Source organism: Spermophilus citellus (genome assembly GCF_964194105.1).
Source record: "Spermophilus citellus genome assembly, chromosome: 7".
Lineage (NCBI taxonomy): Eukaryota > Metazoa > Chordata > Mammalia > Rodentia > Sciuridae > Spermophilus > Spermophilus citellus.
Genome location: NC_138188.1, coordinates 94,830,114 through 94,849,822, shown reverse-complemented (window position 1 = coordinate 94,849,822; position 19,709 = coordinate 94,830,114). Strand labels below are relative to the sequence as shown.

Here is a 19,709-nt window from a genome sequence, read left to right as displayed (position 1 = left end):
AAACCCTGTCTCAATAATATAGTTGTAAAAAAGAGAGAGCCAGAGGTGAGACTTGGTGGTAGAGGGCCCCTAGGTTCAATCCCCAGTTCAAGGAAAAAAAAAAAACGATAAAAAAAGAAGCACAATATTAATTATAGAAAGAAGGTCTGGAGGGGTTATAGGGGTAGCTTGGGGGTAGAGTGCTTTCCTTGCATGTGCAAAGCCCTGGGTTCAATCTCCAGTACTGAGAACAAAATAAAACAACAACAACTACATATATGTACACACACACACACACACACACACACACACACACACACATTTATGACTATTTTATTTTTGATAATATATCCCCAGATTATGCTAAAAATCAAAATGCAGTAACTCTATATTTCACATCACCAAGCTGACGCTGAATTATTTATCTGATTTCCAGGGAAATCAGGATTAGAGAGATAAAAGTCAAATTATCAGGATTAGACACAAAAACCAAATTTCCCAGACTAGCCAGTTTCAATTTTCATGAGAAAATGAAATTATCTCTGCTTTAATTCTTATATTAAAAAAGTAACCTTAGGAACCCTGTGTTAACCCACTCAATGTTTTTCCACTGTTCTTTCTCCTTGCCCAGGCTAATCCCCCACCTTCTCTCTCTCTCTCTCTCTCCTCTCTCTCTCTCTCTCTCTCTCTCTCTCTCTCTCTCTCTCTCTCTCTCTCTTTCTCTCTCTGCACCAGGGATTGAACTGAGAAGTACTTAACCACTAACCAAAATCCCAGCCCTTTTTGTATTTTATTTAGAGACTGTGTCTCACTAAATTGCTTAGAGCCTTGCTAAATTGCTGAAACTGGCTTTTGTTTGTTTTATGTTTTGGGGGTGGGTACTGGCTATTGAACTCAGGGGTGCTCCACCACTAAACCACATGCCCAGCCCTATCGTGTATTTTATTTAGAGACAGGGTATCACTGCGTTTCTTAGCGCCTCAACTTTGCTGAGGCTGACTTTGAACTCGAGATCCTCCTGCCTCTGGGATCACAGGCATGGGTCACTACACCCGACCTGAAGCTGGCTTTGAACTCAGGATCTTTCTACTACCTCATCTTCCCCAGCAGCTGGGATTACAGATGTGTTCCACCACGGGGCCCAGGCTAAATTTAACTTTTTTTTTTTTGGGGGGGGCGGGTACCAGAGATCCAGGGATTAAACCCCAGGGATTCTTAACCATTGAGCTACATCCCAGCCCTTTTAATTTTTTATTTTGAGACAAAGCCTTATTAAGTTGCTTAGGTCCTCACTAAATTGCAGAAGCTGGTCTTGAACCCACAATCCTCCCACTTCAGCCTCCAGAGTACCTGGAATTGTCAGCATGCACCACCAGGCCAGACACATTCTATAAATCTTGTGTTTAGTAGTGTGCCAGACCAGTTATCTGACATGTTTTGGAGTTGTTGTTAGCGCTGTGATCCAACTGATTCTGGGGATGCAGAAAACATTCTCCCCCTATCTTTATCTTGCATGCTTCCACCTCTACTGTAGAACAGCTGAGAAAGATGTCCATCTCTTATTAGGTTTTTTTCTCCAATGATTGCAAATGTTTCAAAAACCACAAAAGCAGGTGGTCCACCAATGCCTTTGCCACTTGGGGTTGATGTTAGAGGGGTAGAAAACAAGAGAGAAAAAGCCTGTGCTCAAAATCAATGCACATTGAATTCTAGAGATGGTTTAACTTAGTATCACATTTGAAAGGGGAAACACTCAGGAATAAGGAAATTGCACAGTTGTAATTTTCAACCATAACACAGCATCAGCTACATTTTGCTTTCCTTTGAGATACTCAGATGAAAGGCAAGCTGGCATGAATGCAAAGTGTTATTACCTATCTTCTCTTTGAAGCTGTGGTTATTTAGTAATCATTCTCATTTAAGTTTGTCTTACTGTTCTATGCATGGTAATGCTTCTAGCTCAGGAGGAAAGCAATTCTTATCATAAAAGCCACCTTATTTCAGAGTGGGGTAAAATTTAAAGCCGCAAGAAAGTGAATTATATTTAACAAGAGTTAAAGCTTTTGAGAAAAATGCAAACATGCTGCAGAATCAAATTAGCCTGCTTTTATAAACTCTCACTTCTAAATTCCTTGGGATGGTTATCTATGTAAAGAAAGAAAGAAAAAGCCTCACATAATCACATTTCTAGTCCCTGAGTCATTAGGATGCCAGCACTGAATGGACTCCAGGGGGCGCTATTCACATTAGCAGTGTGTTCCCTAGAAACACAACACAGCCTGCCTCTTACAGTGGCCTCCTGCGGAGGGGGGCCTGGAAGGGACAAGACCGGATGATGATAAGAATCAACAAGGAAGCTCCTTCAGGGGGGGCAGGTGGGAAGAAATGAGATTCTGGATGCTAATAGTAGCTGGGAGGGTGAGAATAATCAGTGCTGAGAAACATTTCCTACACGTTTTAATTTGGGAAACATCAATGTTTCCTAAAATAAAATAAATCCTAAAAAGGATTTCTTCTTCAGGTACAGTGGCCCACGTCAGTAATTCCAGCTACTCAGGAGACTGAGGCAGGAAGATAGTACCTTTAAGGCCATCTGGGGCCTTCAAAAATGCAAAAAGGCTTTCTTGAAAAAATACAAAGGGCTGGGGATATACCTCAGTGGTAGAGCAGCACTGGGTTCAGTTCTTAGTCCTGCAGAAAACACAACACACACACACACACACACACACACACACCCCAATCTTTTGGATATGAATGAATAAAAAGGTGGGCTGGGGTTGTAGCTCAGTGGAAGAGCCCTTGCCTAGCATGTGTGAGGCACTGGATTCAATTCTCAGCACCACATATAAATTAATAAAATAAAGGTCCATCGACAACTAAATATATATATATCAAAAAAGAAAAAGGTGTTTCCATACTGTTATGAATCAATGAAATCATTCTGAACTGCCACTGAACTCTATAGAAATGTTAAATAAGCCTAACTTTTGACCCAGGTCTGCAGGAGCACACATCCCAGAGTATCAGAGACAAGTGCGCACACCCGAATGGACACTACCCGTCCTACCGAGCCTCTCCAATTCCATCAAATATGAAGGGATGATTACAACAGGGTACAACCTTATTTTGTCTTCTGAAAGTTTAAATTAATGACTTTGGAAGATTTATTGCCTGCAGGTAAACTAGAGGCCTCATTAACTTGGCTCATTTTATTTAGTTAAAACTTTTGTAAAGAGCAGGCCACAGTGGCAGGCTTGTAGTCCCAGCCCTCCAGGAGGCTGAGGTGGTAGATTGCTCAAATCCAGAAGTTTGAAGCTGATCTAGCAATATAGCCAGACCTATCTTAAAAAAAGAAAGAAAGAAAAAAAGGAAGAAAGAAGGAAGGAAGGAAGGAAGGAAGGAAGGAAGGAAGGAAGGAAGGAAGGAAGGAAGGAGAAAAAAACAAAGAACAAAAGAAAGTCCAGATGAAATTTCCCATGTTTCTTAAATCTGTGTTCCTCCAGAAAATTCTAACAGAAGATGAACATCCACCAAGGTGTGTTGCTGTGCAGGGCACTATTTTAAACCCTCTGGGTGAGGGCTATTACTTTCATCACCATTCCTCCTTCCCCATTTTACAGGTGAGGAAAGGAGAGACCTGAAGGTGTTAGATAGCTTGATCAGGTCAGACCACTAATAGAGGGGAGGACTGGTTTAAGTGCAGTCTGGCTTTGGAGTCTCCCCAGGCTCTTTTTTTGAGACAGAGTCTTGCTTAATTGCCCAAACTGACTTCAAACTTTCGATCCTCCTGTCTTATATTCCAGACTTGGTGGGACCATAGGCAGGCACCACCATTTGCAGTAGAGTCTGTGCTCTTAAGCAGGTTCTACTACACTTCCGGTCACCTGCATCTCCAGTGTACACTTGCCAGAGCTGCATGAATGACCTTCTTGTTGACTCCCTTCCATCTCTACTTTGTTCCCCTAATTGCAGTTGAGAGAGAGCGTCACAAAATGCTGAGTCAACCTACCTTCACCCCCATCTTGAACTTTTTAATAGCTTCCTGTTGCTTTTAACCTATCCAAATCCTGATCACATCAGGCTATTCTTTCAGTCCCTCGAAAGGGAGGGACTGCCTCCAGAATGTGCCCCTCCCCCCCTCCCAGGCTGCTCCTTTCCTTTCCCCTTCCTCTAATCACTTAGCTCAATAAGCTTCCTGCAGAACCTTTACCCTTGTGGCCTTCAAAACCCTAATTTAAAACTGGTTTCGTAGTGCATACCTGTAATGCCATCAACTCTGGAGATGGAGGCCTGCCTCAACAAGTTAGTGAGACCTTGTTTTAAATAAAATAAAATAAAACTGGCTGGGCGTGGTGACACATGCCTGCTTTGCCATTAACTGAGTAGGCTAGGCAGGAGGATCTCAAATCCAAGGTCTGCCTCAGCATTTTAACAAGATCCTGTCTCACACAACAACAAAAATATGGGGGCTGCCGCTGGCATGTAGCTAAGGGCTAGAGTGCCTCTGGGTTCAATTCCCAGTATCAAAACCAAAAACAAACAAACATACATACATACAAAAAATTAAAAAAAAAATTTACTGTAGGGTGTAGCACCTAGAAGCTTCCCTGCTTTACTTTTTTCTCTTTGGTCTTTATTACTACAGATTAAATCCAAGGTCACACTGTCACTGGATTGTGCCCCTAGCTCCTCCTCACACCCACACCCTTTTTTTTTTTTTTTGCACTGGAGATTGACCCTTAACCCTTGAGGTGCTCTACCATTGAACTACCACCCCAGCCTCTTTTTATTTTTTGTATTTTGAGACAAGTTCTTCCTAAATTGCCTAGCTGGCCTCAAACTTGCCTCTGCCTTCCTCAGCTTTTTGAGTAGCTGAGCTCATAGGCATGCAACACTCTACCCAGCTTTGCATTTGTTTTGATTACATACATGTAAATCTGTAGATATGTATATTTTTAAAGCACATGAAAAAGCATTTGCTAATGCTATTAGCCATTGACAGTATTGGCCATCTGTCCTTCCTACCAGAGTTAAACCCATGAGGCCAATGTCTTTATTGGATTTTGTCCTGTTCTGTCTTTCATGCCAAACATAAAACAGCTCTCCGTACATATTTATTCAACTTGTGAGGAGATTCAACTATGAAGATTTTTTTTTAACTTAGGATAGACAGAACTTAGGTGTTAGAAGGATACCATAACAAAGTAGTAAACAGTTTTTCTTTGTTTCTTTTTTTGGTACTAGGAATTGAACCCAGGGCCACCCTTTAACACTGAGCTCCATCTTCAACCTTTTCTTCTTTTTCTTTCTTTTTTTTTTAATTTTGAGACAGGATCTTGCTAAATTGCTGAGTCTTCCCAAGATTGCTGGGGTGCACCTGGAACTAATGATCATCTTGCCTCAGCCTCTTGGGTTGCTGGGATCACAGATATGCACTGCAGCACTCTACCAGTTTGTCTTTTTTTAAAGATTTTTAAATTTTTTTTTTAGTTATAGATGGACATAATAACTTTATTTTATTTTTTTATTTTTATGTGGTGCTGAGGATCAAATCCAGTGCCTCATATGTGCTAGGCAAGTGCTCAGCCACTGAGCTACAACCCCAGCCCCAGTTTATTTTTTGACTACTAAATATTTGTACAAATTTTTACACATGAAAATGCCTTAGTTGCAGTCGGGTTCTGTAGTGCAGGCCTGTAAAACCAGCAACTCAGGAGACTGAGTCAGGAGAATTGTAAATTCAAGGCCAACCTCAGCTATTTTTTTGTAAATAAAATAAATGCGGGAGGGGAGATTGAATCTAGTGGCACTTAACCACTGAGCCGCACTGCCAGCTCTTTTTGATATTTTATTTAGAAACAGGATCTTGCTAAATTGCTTAGGACCTTGCTAAATTGCTGGGAATGGCTTTGAATTTGCATACCTCCTGCCTCAGCCTCCAAGCCTCTGGGATTACAGACATGTGCCACTGTGCCCAGCAAGCTTTAATAATTTAGTGAGACCCTTTGTCAAATAAAAAAAAAGGGCCAGGAGTGTAGTGTGACCCTGGTTCAACCCCCAGTTCTAAACACACCACCTGCTTTCCCCCTTTTCCTGCCCAGTCCACAATTTGCACTTCAATACAATAGGGGGGGGGGAATATATATATATATGCATATATACACACACACATATAGATAGATAGATATAGATACATACTTATATGTGTATGATATTTATTATCATTATTTATTGGTACTAGGAATTAAACCCAGGGGTGCTTAACCACTGAGCAACATCTCCAACCCTTTTTATCTTTTTAGACAGGGTCTTGCTAAATTGCTTAGGGCCTCTTTAAGTTGCTGAGGCTGTCTTGAACTTGCAATCCTTTAGTCCAGCCTCCCAAGCCACTGGTATTATAGACTTTAAAAATAATTTTTAGTGCTTGGCATATTGTAAGTAGTGGTGATAGAAAGCTGGAGTTTTCATTGTTTGGGTGACTTGCATAAGAAATAGAAAATATATAGTTTCTTCAAGTTCTGGTCCCTGGATTCAATTGTTTCCATGTGTTCCACCATGAATCCCCTAACATCCAGCTCAGAAGTCTCTGTTTGATTTTCTTTTTTTCAGAAATCATCCCATGAGCTTCTGACTTCCCAAAGACTCCTGAACCACAATTTGGATAAAAATTAAGAATTCACAGAAAAGGATCAGGAAACGCATTAATAACTCAGCCACACAACCATGGCCTCATAAATTAGCAAGGCAATTTTAGCATTCAGAAATTGTGGGGGAACTGAGTGCAGTGGCCCACGTGTGAAATCCCAGCAGTTCTGGAGGATGAAACAGGAGAGTCACAAGTTCAAGGCCATCCTCAGCAATTTAGTAAAGCCCTAAGCAATTTAGCAAGGCTTAGTCCCAAAATTTAAAAAAAAAAAAAAAAGGTGGTGTGGGGTGGGACTGAGGTTGTGGCTCAGTGGTAAAGTGCCTCTGGGTTCAATCTCCAGAACCAAAAAAAAAGAAAAAAAAAATTGTGAGGGAGGGAGCAGAAGGGGAGGGGACAAGGAAGAGTGACTTTGGATGACAGGAAGTAGGAGGAGACATTTCAGAGTGCTCTGGGGTCAGGGGCCATTTGGGAAGGAGAATTTTCTATCAATTTCAACTTTTTTTCCCCAAGTATGGAGAATTCAGGAGACAAGGAGGTAAATACAACTTTGTAAGTTTGTTTTCTCTTCTTCTAGTATCATGTTTCTCCTTCTGAACACACTTGATCTTTCTTTGGGGGATAAAGGAAAGGATTTAAATTTTTTTCCTCTTTCTTTGTTGGGAAAAAAAAAGAGCTCTTAGACACAGTCGCAGCCCAGTATATTTGAGTGAAAGAATAGCTAGGAAGTGACCTCCCTGCTGTGATTGTGAAGAGGCTTTGTCTTGTCAGGAGAGTTACTACTGGGCCTGGAGGGAAAGGGTCACAGGAGAAAAGGGGCAGAGAGGGGGAAGCTTTTAGGAAGAGGTCATAGAGCTGAGGCGCGCGCGCGCGCGGGGGTGGGGGGTGGGGGGAATGAAACCCCTTAATTCCATCTGACAGATGCTGGTCCTAAGCCATAGGAGCTGGGTCCCCTTTGCTCAGGGTCGAGAGACCTGAGGAATGACCAGAAGCCAGACCCAGGAATGAGCATGCTTGAGCCCTCTTTCCTAGAAGCAGACTATTTTTAACATTCTAAATTTTAAGATTTTTGTGAGGCCCCAAAGCAAGTACTTTGTGAAAGCGTTTTGCAAATGTTGATTTTGAACATGAATGTGAAAGTACTATGGAGTAGTAGTGTCAAACAAATGTTAATTTCTCCCTTTCTCCCACCCTGGAGGAAACTGGAAAGATTTTGGAGCACCCTTACCTGGGGTTTAATTATAATAATGTGCCCTTACCCAGTGTGTCCTTCCTCACCTTGACTTCAGCTTCTACATTTAAAAAGTAAATGGTTGTGAGGTTATTCTGTAGATTAAATGAATGAAAATAAGGACACGTCAAACCTATACCTATATAAAATAGAAGCTCAGCCAGGCACAGGGAATCACACCTGTAACCCCAGCTACGGGGGTGGGGGATTGAAACCGGAGGCTCACAGGTTGGAGACCAGCTCCTGCTGGGAGACTTAGCTAGAGCCTGTCTCAAAAATAAAATTCTAAAAGGGACTGGGGATGTCGCTTGGTGGTAGAGTTCTTACCTAGCATGCTCAATGCCCTACAGTCGCAAAAGATAAAGGCCTAATACTTTAGCATCTCTGTATTCAACAACTTACTCCCATTGCCCTTTGTTCTTTTTAACTCAATCAAGATTTATTGAGTGCCTACAATAAAAGGGAAAGAAATTACACCTTTGTGGAGCTTACAATCAAATGCAGCCACAGGCATTGATCAGATCACAGGAGTACATATGAAATTCCAATTGACAAATTGTGGGCATGAGGCAATATGTGGCAGATCTGATTGAAAGGACTAGAAAGGGTTCCCAGGTGAAATGACACTTAAAGTGAGCTTCTGAAAGAAGAGGAAGAATGTCAACAGAAGCCTGCTAGGGTCTGGGCTGAAGTTTCATGACAGGCCTCAGTAATCGCTTAGGCAAAGAAAAGAATTGCATGACTGGAGGTTGAGGAATGGAGAGCAGCAACTTGGGACCAGGCTGAGATGGGAGAGAAGAAGCTGGCAGGTTGTGTTCTTCATGCAAAAAGCAGTCACCCACCTAAAGGAAATGACATTTTTTGCTAGCAGCCCTCTGGTTATATATGCGAAAATAAATTACTTGGAGTCAAGAATGAAGGAATGAGAGGGCAGACATTTCTGGGGTGAGAGATGATGGATATAGTACAGGACACAAGGACTTCTTCTCCCAAGATAAACTATTTTTCTTCTACTTCTTTGCTCTTTGTTTATTTGCTTGGTTGTTTTGTTGTTGTTGTTTTGTTTTAGTTGGTTGGGTTATTTTTTTCAATATTTTTTAGTTGTCAATGGACCTTTATTTATATGTGATGCTGAGAATCAAACCCAGTGCTTCACACATGCTAGGCAAGTGCTGTACCACTGAGCCACAACCCCAGCCCTACTTCTTTGTTTATATCTATAACTCTATCTTGTACTTTCCTTGGGCTTTTTTCATCTTTTTTTTTTTTTTGGCGGGGGGGGGTGGGGTGGGGTGGGGGAGGGCGTGGCACGCACCTGCAATACAAGTTACTTGGGAGGCTGAAGCAGAAAGGTCACATGTTCAAGGTCAACCTAGGCAACTTAGTGAGACTCTGTCTCAAAAATATAAAAGGGCTGGGGATGTAGCTCAGTGGTAGAGCTCCCCTGGGTTTAATCATAGAGCAGGTAGGTGTGTGTGGGGTCACACATCAGAGGAACCACTGACCAGTCTCTACCCCAGAGGAGCTACACAGAGAAGTCAAGGCAAGAAGAAAGAGGAGCTTCTAGTCAACCAAGCACTTCAACACAGGGAACAAAACGAAAAAAAAAAGTGCAAGATGACCAAGGTAAAAGATCTACAAATCCTCTAATCCCACTTCCTCAGGTCCAAGAAGCCTGAAGAATTGTTCTAAAGGCATTGTAAAAATAAGTGAGGACAATGCCTAAGCTTGATTAGGGGTGGAATGTAGAGTTGGTTATCATTGACATTAGAATAATTAGGTAAGACACCTACGCTGTGCCTGACCAGTAATATATGCTCAGTAAACCCTAGTGACCATTAGTGCCCTTCCAGTTTGTGTCTGTGCTGGAGGTGTGTTCTGAGAACATTTATCGAATGGTGATTGTGAGTGAGGTACCATAGCAGCAGGATGAACAGAAACAGTAGAGCTAAGGAGTCAATATGCACGGTAGGATCCGAGGGCTGCCCTGACTGGTGAGGGCGGTGGGGAGGCAGAATTATGGGGGTTAGTGGTGGTTTGTGTTGTATTGCCAGGTGTTTATTTTGTTCTATGGTAGAAGACAAGATATCACTGAGTCTTATGTGGTGGTACACACCCATCATCCCAGCAGCTGGGGAAGCTGAGGGAAGAGGATTACAGGTTCAAGGCCAGGCTCAGCAACTCAGCAAGGCCCTAAGCAACTTAGTGAGATTCTGTCTCAAAGTTAAAAAAAAAAAAAAAAAGAAAGAAAGAAAGAAAAAGAAAAAAAAGGCTGGTGATGTGGCTCGGCAGTTAAGTGACCCTGGGTTCAATCCCTAGTACAAAAAAAATTAAATAAATAATGTCACTAAGTATTCACTGAGTGTTTATGATCCTAACTGGAATATTTCAGTGGTTCTCCCAGGATGGAAGTGCAGCCACCTGGATTCTATAGGACGGGCTCAAAAGGAACAGGTATATATGAGTCATGAGTAGTGGGGAATTTCAGTAGAACTATTAGGTCCTAGGTTTGAGGTTCTGCCCCTTGGAAGCTATGGAGCCATTAGCAAGCCCTTTGACTGTATGATGGGGGATTGGACTATGAGAACTAAAAGTGATTATATTTTTTGAATGGGAAAGTGACATAGAAGTTAGTTATTGCTAATGTTCTTCCATTTTCCTTCAGCGTCCTGTCCAAAGAAGAAATCAGAAGATACTAACAGCCAAAAATGTCCCAAAAAGATATCAATTCCTCCCCTACCCTTGGAACTGCCACCAATCAACTTTGTTCACCGAGATGTTTTGCGGGCCTGGTGCCAACAGTTACATTTGAGCAGCAAAGGCCAGGTGAGGGGTCTGGGTGGGAGACACCCTGCTGGGAGGAGAAATAGGAACCTTGTTTTCATTAGTAACTCTTTTTCTCTTGTCTTAGAAATTAGACACATATAAGAGGCTCCGTGACAAGGCTTACCCACAGCAAAAGGTGAGTAACGTTCTCTTTTAAGGAAAATTAATAGTTCTTACCCTGATAACCTACTTCAGTGTTAAGATTTTAGAGACCAGTTATGGTAGCTCTCGCCTATAATCTCAGTGACTTGGAAGGCTGAGGGAAGAGATTTGCAAATTTGAGGCCAGCCTATACAAATTTGCGAGGCCCTCCCTGTCTCAAAATAAAAAATAAAAAGAGCTGGGGTAGGCCAGGAGTAGTGGCGCTTACCTATAATCCCAGCAGCTCAGGGAGACTGAGGCAAGAAAATCACGATTCAAAGCCAACCTCAGCAAAAATGAGGCACTAAGCAATTCAGTGAGACTTTATCTCTAAATAAAATTAAAAATAGGGCTGGAGATATGGCTCAGTGGTTGAGTGCCCCTGAGTTCAATCCCCGGTATCCCTCCCGCACCAAAAAAAAAAAAAGAAGAAGAGCTGAAGTATTGCTCGAAGGTAGAGCACCCCTGAGTTCAGTCCTCAATACCAGGTGTAGGGGTGAGTTAAGGAGCAATCTCAGCCCCTCTTTCTTGCTTCTCCCTGGTTCTAAGAAAGAACAATGTCTTCCTGTCTCCACTTAACGTCAACATGGTAAAAATTAATGAAAAATTATATTTTATTTTTTATTTATTTTTTGCTGCTGGAGATTGAACCAAAGGTCATTCTAACCTCTACTATTGACCTACAGCTCTAGTCTCTTTTGTTTTAATTTATGAATATTAATAGTATATGTTTATGGGGTAAAACATTGTTAATTGGGTATATATTGCAGAATGTCTAAATTGAGCTAATTAGCAAGTGCATTGCCTCACAAACTATTTTGGTTTGTTTATTGTTGGCTTGTTTTGGTACTGGGTATTGAATCCCTCAGGAATGCTTTACCACTGTTCTACATTCCACTTTTATTTTTGTTTTGAGACAGGGACTTGCTAAATTGCTGAGGCTGGCCTCAAACTTGCCATCCTCCTGCCTCAGCCTCCTGAGTAGCTGGGATTACAGGCATGCACCACTGCATTTTCATCTTTACTGTTATTGTTTTTGTTATTTCTAACATTTAGCTCTATTTGCAGAATATTCCTATCACAGCAAACGAGACCCGGATGTCAATTCGAAGTAATTTGAAGGCGGACAAAAGGAAAAAGCCCCTGGGAAGTTCTAAGAAAAGAACATGTTCTGTGGATACTGCTCCCCCTGAAGTGGTCCCTTCACCAGAGGAGTGGCCTGTCCTTGAGGAGCCCCCTGCTCTCTATGAAGAAGTTAGTACAAGTGTGGTGATGACATCTGCCCCGGAGGAGGTGTTGGGTTCCTGGGATACAGATGCAGCCAGCGCCCTGCCGGCGGAGACTGTGCAGTCCCCACCGGAGACGCACGGTAAGCCCAATATGGAGAGCTTATTCTGACTCAGTGAGGAGATAGGCTCAGTTAGTAAAGTATATCTAAATCACCTCAAGGGCTGGTAATTCCTGGAGCCAGTGACAGCAATGTCTAACATCAACTGTTTGGCTGGGCACAGTGGCACACGCCAGTCATCTAGCCACTCAGAAGCGTGAGGCTGGAGGATTGCAAGTTCAAAGCCAGCCTGAGCAGCTTAGTGAGACCCTGTCACAAAGAAAAATACAAAAAGAGTTGGGGATGTAACTCAGCAGTAGAGCACCCCAGGATTCAACCTCCAGTGTTAAGCAATCAATTAAATAAAAAATAAGCCAGGTAAAGTGGCACACACCTACAGTCCCAGCTACTCAGGAGCCTAAGGCTGGGGGATTGCAAGTTCAGGGGCAGCCTGGGAAATTAGGTAAGTTGTGTCTCAAAAAGTGATTTTTTAAGCTGGGCACGGTGACACACACCTGTAATCCCAGCAGTTCAGGAGGCTGAGACAGGAGGATCAAGAGTTCAAAGCCAGCCTCAGCAAAAGCTAGGCTCTAAGCAACTCAGGGAGACCCTGTTTCTAAATAAAATACAAAACAGAGCTGGGGATGTGGCTCAATGATTGAGTGGCCCTGCATTCAATCCCTGGTACCTCCTCCCCCAGAAAAATGATTTTTAAAAATTTATAAATAAAAAAGGCTGGGCATGTAGCTCAGTGGTAAAGCACCCCTGAGTTCAATCCTCAGTAATAAATATATAGATAAATAAGTAAATGAATAAATAAATAAATAAATAAAAGAAAAAGGACTGAGAATATACTTGGTGGTAGAGTACTTGCCTACCATATAAAAGGACCTGGGTTCAATCCCCAGGAACACACTAACACAAAAATTAATTAATTAATTAAAAATAAAAGTCAACTATATGGATTTGAGCTCTGGATCTCCTGGCATCTGTTGAGTGACATAACAGTCCCCAGTTTTCTTGTCATAAAATAAATCAATAATATAAAATTTATCTTCTAAGTATTATAAGAAATGCAGTGAAAGTTGAGACCCCTGAAGCTATTTCATGGTGATCTTGAAGTATTTTGTTTTGTTTGCTTTGTGTTTTGTTTTTTCTCAGTGCTGAGGATTGAGTACAGAAGTGCCCTACACTGACCATTCTTTAATTTTTTTTTTTTTTTTTTGAGACAGGGTGAGAGGGTTATACAGACTAGCCTCAAATTTGTGATCCTCCTGCTTCAGCCTCCTAGGTAGTTCAGGTTACAGGTGTGTGCCACCACACCTAGCCAGGCCTTTAATTTTGAACCTGCACTATCTTTTCATACTTTCCTAAAGTGCAACAGGGTAGAATAGAGGTGAAGTTAGGATTCCAGAGTTCATTTCTTGGGGCTAGCATTTGAATACAATAGTTGAATTAAGAGTGACAGTCTAAGGTCAGTCTGAACATGAGCATGTGGTCCTGGTATACTCATAGAAAATCTCGTTTCTTCCTCAGGTGTCAGGTGGTGTGTGGTCCATGGCAGAAGTCTCCCTGCAGACAAAAGTGGTTGGGTTCAGCTGCAGTTTCACGCTGGACAAGCCTGGGTACCTGAAAAGAAAAAAGGGAAAGTGAGCGCACTGTTCTTACTCCCCTCTTGCAGTTTTCCACCCCGACACCTGGAGGACAACCTGCTGTGCCCCAAGTGTGTTAAGAGGTAACCACCGCGTCCATTTCTATAAACTCAAAGTGGGCACCTGGTTTGGGGTTGAGGAAGAGGAAGGATACTCATTTATCTTCATAGCTGTTTATTTCAAGCACAAGTTATCAGTAAGGAGTTTTGAGAATATTAGTACCTAGGTAACTTTATCCCCAAGAAAAAGAACTTTTTTTTTTTTTTAAAGAGAGAGAGAGAGAGAGAATTTTTAATATTTATTTTTTTTTTTTTTAGTTCTTGGCGGACACAACATCTTTGTTGGTATGTGGTGCTGAGGATTGAACCCGGGCCTCACACATGCCAGATGAGCGCGCTACCGCCTGAACCACATTCCCAGCCCCTAGAAAAAGAACATTTATGTTTCAAAGCTTAATGCTTCTATTTGGAAACACAGAATCTGCAGCACAATTCATTGCGTAATTCATTACTATATTCAAAGTATATGGACTACAGAGAAATAATGACTAGACAAAAATCATCTTCCTCTAATTAGCTTCCAGTCTAATGGGGATGTACTGGCATATAAATAACTGGAGTGCCATGTGATGACCGTTGTCAAAAAAGATATTTCATTTATTTATTTATTTATTTATTTATTTATTTTTTAAGAGAGAGTGATACAGAGAGAATTTTAATATTTATTTTTTAGTTTTTGGCGGATACAACATCTTTGTTTATATGTGGTGCTGAGGATCGAACCCGGGCCACACGCACGCCAGGCGAGCCCGCTACCCTTGAGCCACATCCCCAGCCCCTATTTATTATTTATTTATTTATTGCAGTACTGAAGATCCAAATCAAGACCTCACATGCTAGGCATCTCTCTATCACTGAGTTATATCCTAGTCCTAAAGAATGAACTGTTTCAACAGTACTGGGAATTAAACCCAGGGGTGCTCTATCATTGAGCAATACTCTAGCCCTTTTACTCTTTACTCTGAATCAGGGTTTCACTAAGTTGTTAGGACAGTCCTGAAACTTATGATCCTGCCTTTAGCTTCCTAAGTAGCTGGATTATAGGCATGTGCCACTGCATCTGGCTAAGAGTTTTTTTTTCTCTCTCTCTCTCTTTCTCTCCTTTTTTTTTTTTTTTTTTTTTTTTTTTCCTGGTACTGGGAATGAACCCAGGGCACTTTACAACTGAGCCACATCACCAGCCCTTTTTACTTTTTTTTTTTTTTTTAAGAGAGAGAGAGAGTTTTTTAAAGAGAGAGAGAGAATTTTTTTTTTAAATATTTATTTTTAGTTCTTGGCGGACACAACATCTTTGTTTGTATGTGGTGCTAAGGATCGAACTCCGGCCGCACGTATGCCAGGTGAGCGCGCTACTGCTTGAGCCACATCCCCAGCCCCGCTTTTTACTTTTTTGAGAGACAAGTTCTCGCTAAGTTGCTGAGGGTCTTGCTAAGCTGCCCGGGATGGCCTTGAACTTGCTATCCTCCTGCTTTAATCTCCTGAGTCACCAGGAGCATAGGCATGTGCCACCATACCCAGCAAGAAAAGATTTCTTAAGGGAAGAATTGACAAAATAGAAAGGAAGGATAAATTCATCTTTCAGCATGGAGAGTAGTCCCAAGGCTACGAAAGAACTTAGACAAATTACAAGTTACAAGTAGTTCAGTATGACTACAATGTGGTGAAATAGGTGCAAGAAAGTCCACAATTGTCTCAATTAATGCCTATCTGAAGCTATTGTAGAAATTACTTCAGTGAGTAGGATTAGTTTGGGTAAAGTCTTAACTCAAATAGAGAATTATACATTTTTTTTTTTTCTTAAAGAAAGAGGAGAGAGAGAGAGGGAATTTTTTTTAATATTTATTTTTCAGTTCTCGGCAGACACAACAGAGCATTATACATTTTAAGTAATATCATTAGTTTGGTATCTAATATTGGAGGTTCAGAGTTTACCCAGAAGCTAACCTGGCATTCTTTTGAAAGGTGTCTTTTGGGGCTGGGGATGTGGCTCAAGCAGTAGCGCGCATACCTCAACACCACATACAAACAAAGATGTCGTGTCTGCCGAAAACTAAAATAAATAAATAAATATTTAAAAAAAAAGAAAGGTGTCTTTTGTTATATTATGTGATCAACAGACTCTCTTCACAATCAACTTTGGAAGCACAATCATTAAGAAAACAGCAGGAAGACCACCAAGGGTTTTTCTCTGTAGCTTAAGTTCTAAACCAAATTGAAATCAATGTATCAAACAAAATGATTTGACCAAAGAGGAATAGACCTGGGGAAAAAGGGCTTGATAAATTTGCTGATCTTTATATAAAGTATACCAACTAACATATGGCTTCTAGATAAGTAGATAAGAAGATAAGGGTATGTTACTCAGTGGTAGGGTGCTTGTCTAGAGTATGCAAGGCCTTGGGTTCAATCCTCACTACTGTAAAGAAACAAGCCAACAAACAAAAACAGCCACCAAATTTGACAAATCTCAGTAGTTGAGAGGAAAACTATTTTGAAGCAGCAGCAGGATTGTTCCAAAGATGAGCAGATGAGAAGTCTTGGATTGCAGTCATCTGTAACAATAATCATTTCAATAATTTTATACTTGCCACTTAACTTTTCTAAGCCTCAGTTTATCCAGCAAAGGGCAACTAAACCATTTATTTGTTTGGCTTTTTTTTTTTTTTTTTTTTTTTTTTTGGTACTGGAGACCAAATTAAACCCAGGAGTGTATAACCACTAAACTACATCCTGGGCCCTTTTCACCTTTTCTTACTAAGTTGGTTAGGACCTCACTAAATTTGCTGAGGCTGGCCTCCAACTTGTGATCTTCCTGCCTCAGCCTTACCAGCTTCTGGGATTACAGGCATGCACCGCCACATCCCATAATGTTTCTTATCTTTTATTTTGAGAAAGGATGCTGCCAAGTTGCTGAGGCTGGCTTTGAGCTTGTGATGCTCTTGCCTCACCCTCCAGAATCACTGGATTACAGGTGTGCTCCATCACATCCTTGTTTGTTTTTGACTTTTTGCTCTGTCATTTTGTGGTGATGGGATTGAACCCAGAACCTCACACAATCTAGGCAAGAGCTCTAGCACCGAGCCACAGTCTTAAGGATAATTTCACTGGCATTTCAATGGTGGGTTTCTATTTTAAAGGATAAAACTTGATAATTTTTGTTTTCCCTGTTACTAAAACCAAACATTTCATTTGTTTTATAGGAACAAGACTTTAATTAATAGTCTCCGGTGGGTATAGAATACCAAGATAAAAGAACTGTCTATGGTTTTCTCTTCCCCTTCTGATGTCACCTGCTGTTCTTGTGATGTGGCAAGCTATGACTGAGACTGATGGAAATCCAAAAGCCTATGTATGTCCTCAGATGGCCACCTTACCAAGAAATCACTGGAACATGGCAGTGGCATATGCCTATAATCCCAGCAATTTAGGAAACTGAGGCCGAAGGATCACGAGTTCCAGGCAGTTTGGGCAATTTAGTAATACAATGAAAAGGACTGGGGCAGGGGATGTGGCTCAAGCGGTAGTGCACTCGCCTGGCATGCATGCGGCGGCCCAGGTTTGATCCTCAGCACCACATACAAACAAAGATGTTGTGTCTGCCGAAAACTGAAAAATAAATATTGGAATTCTCTCTCTCTCTCTCTCTCTCTCTCTCTCTCTCTCTCTTTCTCTCTCTCTCTCCTCTCTTTAAAAAAAAAAAAAATCAGAAACAAAAAGGGCTGGAGATGTAGTTCAGTGATAGAGCAGCCCTGGGTTCAATCCCCAGTACCAAAAAAGAAAGAAAGAAAAAACTTTCAACGGGGTCCCTGAGTTCATTGTGATGGCTGCTGACACCCAGGCCCTGTGGTGAACACCAGAATGCATGCCCTGTGTGTCTGAGTGCAGGGCTGAAGGGTCTCCTGGGCTGTCAGCTGTCCCATTAGCAACACAAAGGGCCCAGCTCTGAAGCTGCAGGTGCAGCCCACCCAGCCTGGAGCCTGGGCCACACTCTCCCACTGACTCCTCCCCCAGTTGAGGCACATTGTTCATGTTAGCATGGTATATGCATCTGCTTTCTATTTTTTTAAGTGATGTACTAAATCTGGTTTCTAAATTTATTGTTTTTGTTTTATAGGGTTGGTTTTTGTTTGGGGGAGGCACTAAGGATTGAACCCTGGGTTTTTTTTTTTTTTTTGGGGGGGAGTACTAGGGATAGAACCCAGGGATGCATTTCCACTGAGCTACACCCTTATACATTTTTATTTTTTGTTTTGAGACAGTCTCCCTAAATTGCTGAGGCTGGCCTTGAACTTGTCATCCTCCCTCAACCTTCTGATTCACTGGGATTGTGGGTGTGCCTCCTCTTCCATTCTTTCATACTCCCTTTTGAGGAATGAGCTAATGCCTAGAACAGACGGAAGCCAAGGGGTAGAAGAACCCTTCAACAGCTGGCAGAGCCAGGACAAAACTGATCAAGCCAGGATAGCCATCTGGTTCCAGCTTTCATGGACTTACTTCATAGGTTATGCAACATGGTGGGAGTAGACACTAGCCACTGGGTGTCCTTGGTGCCGGGCCTAAAGAATCATTCCTGAAAGGTAGCAGAATAGAACAATTACTAATAGCGCATTATGTAAAATTGTGGATGTGTAACCGACGTGATTCTGCAATCTGCATTTGGGGTAAAATTGGGGGTTCATAACCCACTTCAATCTAATGTATGAAATATGATATGTCAAGAGCTTTGTAATGTTGTGCACAACCAATAAAAAAAATTAAAAAAAAAAAAGAAATAAAAACCAGAACCCTAAAAAAAAAAAAAAAAGAATCATTCCTGGGCTGGGGATGTGGCACAAGTGGTAGCGCACTTGCCTGGCATGCGTTTGACCCGGGTTCGATCTCAGCACCACATACAAACAAAGATGTTGTGCTCGCCGAAAACTAAAAAAAAAAAAAATATTAAAAAAATCTCTCTCTCTCTCTCTCTTAAAAAAAAAATAAATGGAAGTTTGCATTTAAAAAAATTTTTTTAAAAAAGAATCATTCCTTACAAATGTTAAAATGACTGAGGTCTTTCCTTGGGATGGTGGATTATTTGAGGAGCGAGCTTGTGCTCCTCCAACTCCCACTCTCTTCCCCTAATGCTTTGAAAGAAAGGGAGACCAACACCTGGAGCTGCACACTCCATGTGCCTCAGATGAATCCTGCAGCAGAGGGAGGACCTACCATCCTCTTGCTGTTTAGATGTAGCCAAGGGAAGAGATTTGCACTCCAGTTCCCAGCCTTGCAGATAGGTCTGTGCCCATAGTATGTGATGTGAACCAGGTGTGAAGTACAACAGGAATGGTGGTGTGAGAAATCAAGAACCAGCCTTCCAAATTTCTCTTGGCTCCAAAGGGACACGGAAGATTCCAAGAGTAGGTGCTGAAGTCCAAAGGGCCTGCCAAGCCTGAGCTGACTGGCAGAGGGAGATGGGTCTGCAGAAAGAAAGCCAGTGAACTCCCTGACAATCATAGCAGATGTCAGCACATCTCCAAGCATCTCCAGTCGATGAGGAGAGCCAGGGAGGCAAAAGCAGATGGGGAAATTTTAAAAACCCAATCCACTAAAAAAATTGAAGTTATATTTCCTAAAAATGCACCAAGTTTCTACATTTTAGCAAAGATGGGGCTTACAGACATCATTGAAATTTTTTATGTCCATCTTAGGCAAATTTAACACCACCAGAAATGGTAAAAACTGAAATGTATCATCTGGTATCATACAATGGACAGCACACAGTATTACTACTATATTTGCTGATAGGATTTATAGAAATCTAATCATGAAGAAGTAATTGTCCTGATTATATCTGTTGTTTCAGTATAATAGA

General features: G+C 41.6%; 1 protein-coding gene across 1 annotated transcript; it reads left to right on the top strand.

Annotated features, from left to right (window-relative positions):
* The first annotated feature begins 7,104 nt into the window (after positions 1–7,104).
* DPPA4 (developmental pluripotency associated 4) lies at positions 7,105–17,266 on the top strand. Its single transcript, XM_081302398.1, has 7 exons — positions 7,105–7,160; positions 9,374–9,479; positions 10,519–10,679; positions 10,765–10,815; positions 11,889–12,189; positions 13,684–13,882; positions 17,059–17,266. Exons 1-7 carry the CDS (start codon positions 7,137–7,139, stop codon positions 17,093–17,095), a joined length of 879 nt encoding a protein of 292 aa, XP_081158524.1. The 5' UTR covers positions 7,105–7,136; the 3' UTR covers positions 17,096–17,266.
* Positions 17,267–19,709: the final 2,443 nt, after the last annotated feature.

What these genes read in the sequence shown, in the direction of transcription:
- DPPA4 (XM_081302398.1), top strand. Translation starts at nt 7,137, where the DNA reads ATGGAGAATTCAGGAGACAAGGAG. An exon ending in AAAAGTGCAAGATGACCAAG is followed by an intron (nt 9,480 to 10,518) that starts GTAAAAGATCTA and finishes ATTTTCCTTCAG; the next exon opens with CGTCCTGTCCAAAGAAGAAA. An exon ending in AGGCTTACCCACAGCAAAAG is followed by an intron (nt 10,816 to 11,888) that starts GTGAGTAACGTT and finishes CTCTATTTGCAG; the next exon opens with AATATTCCTATCACAGCAAA.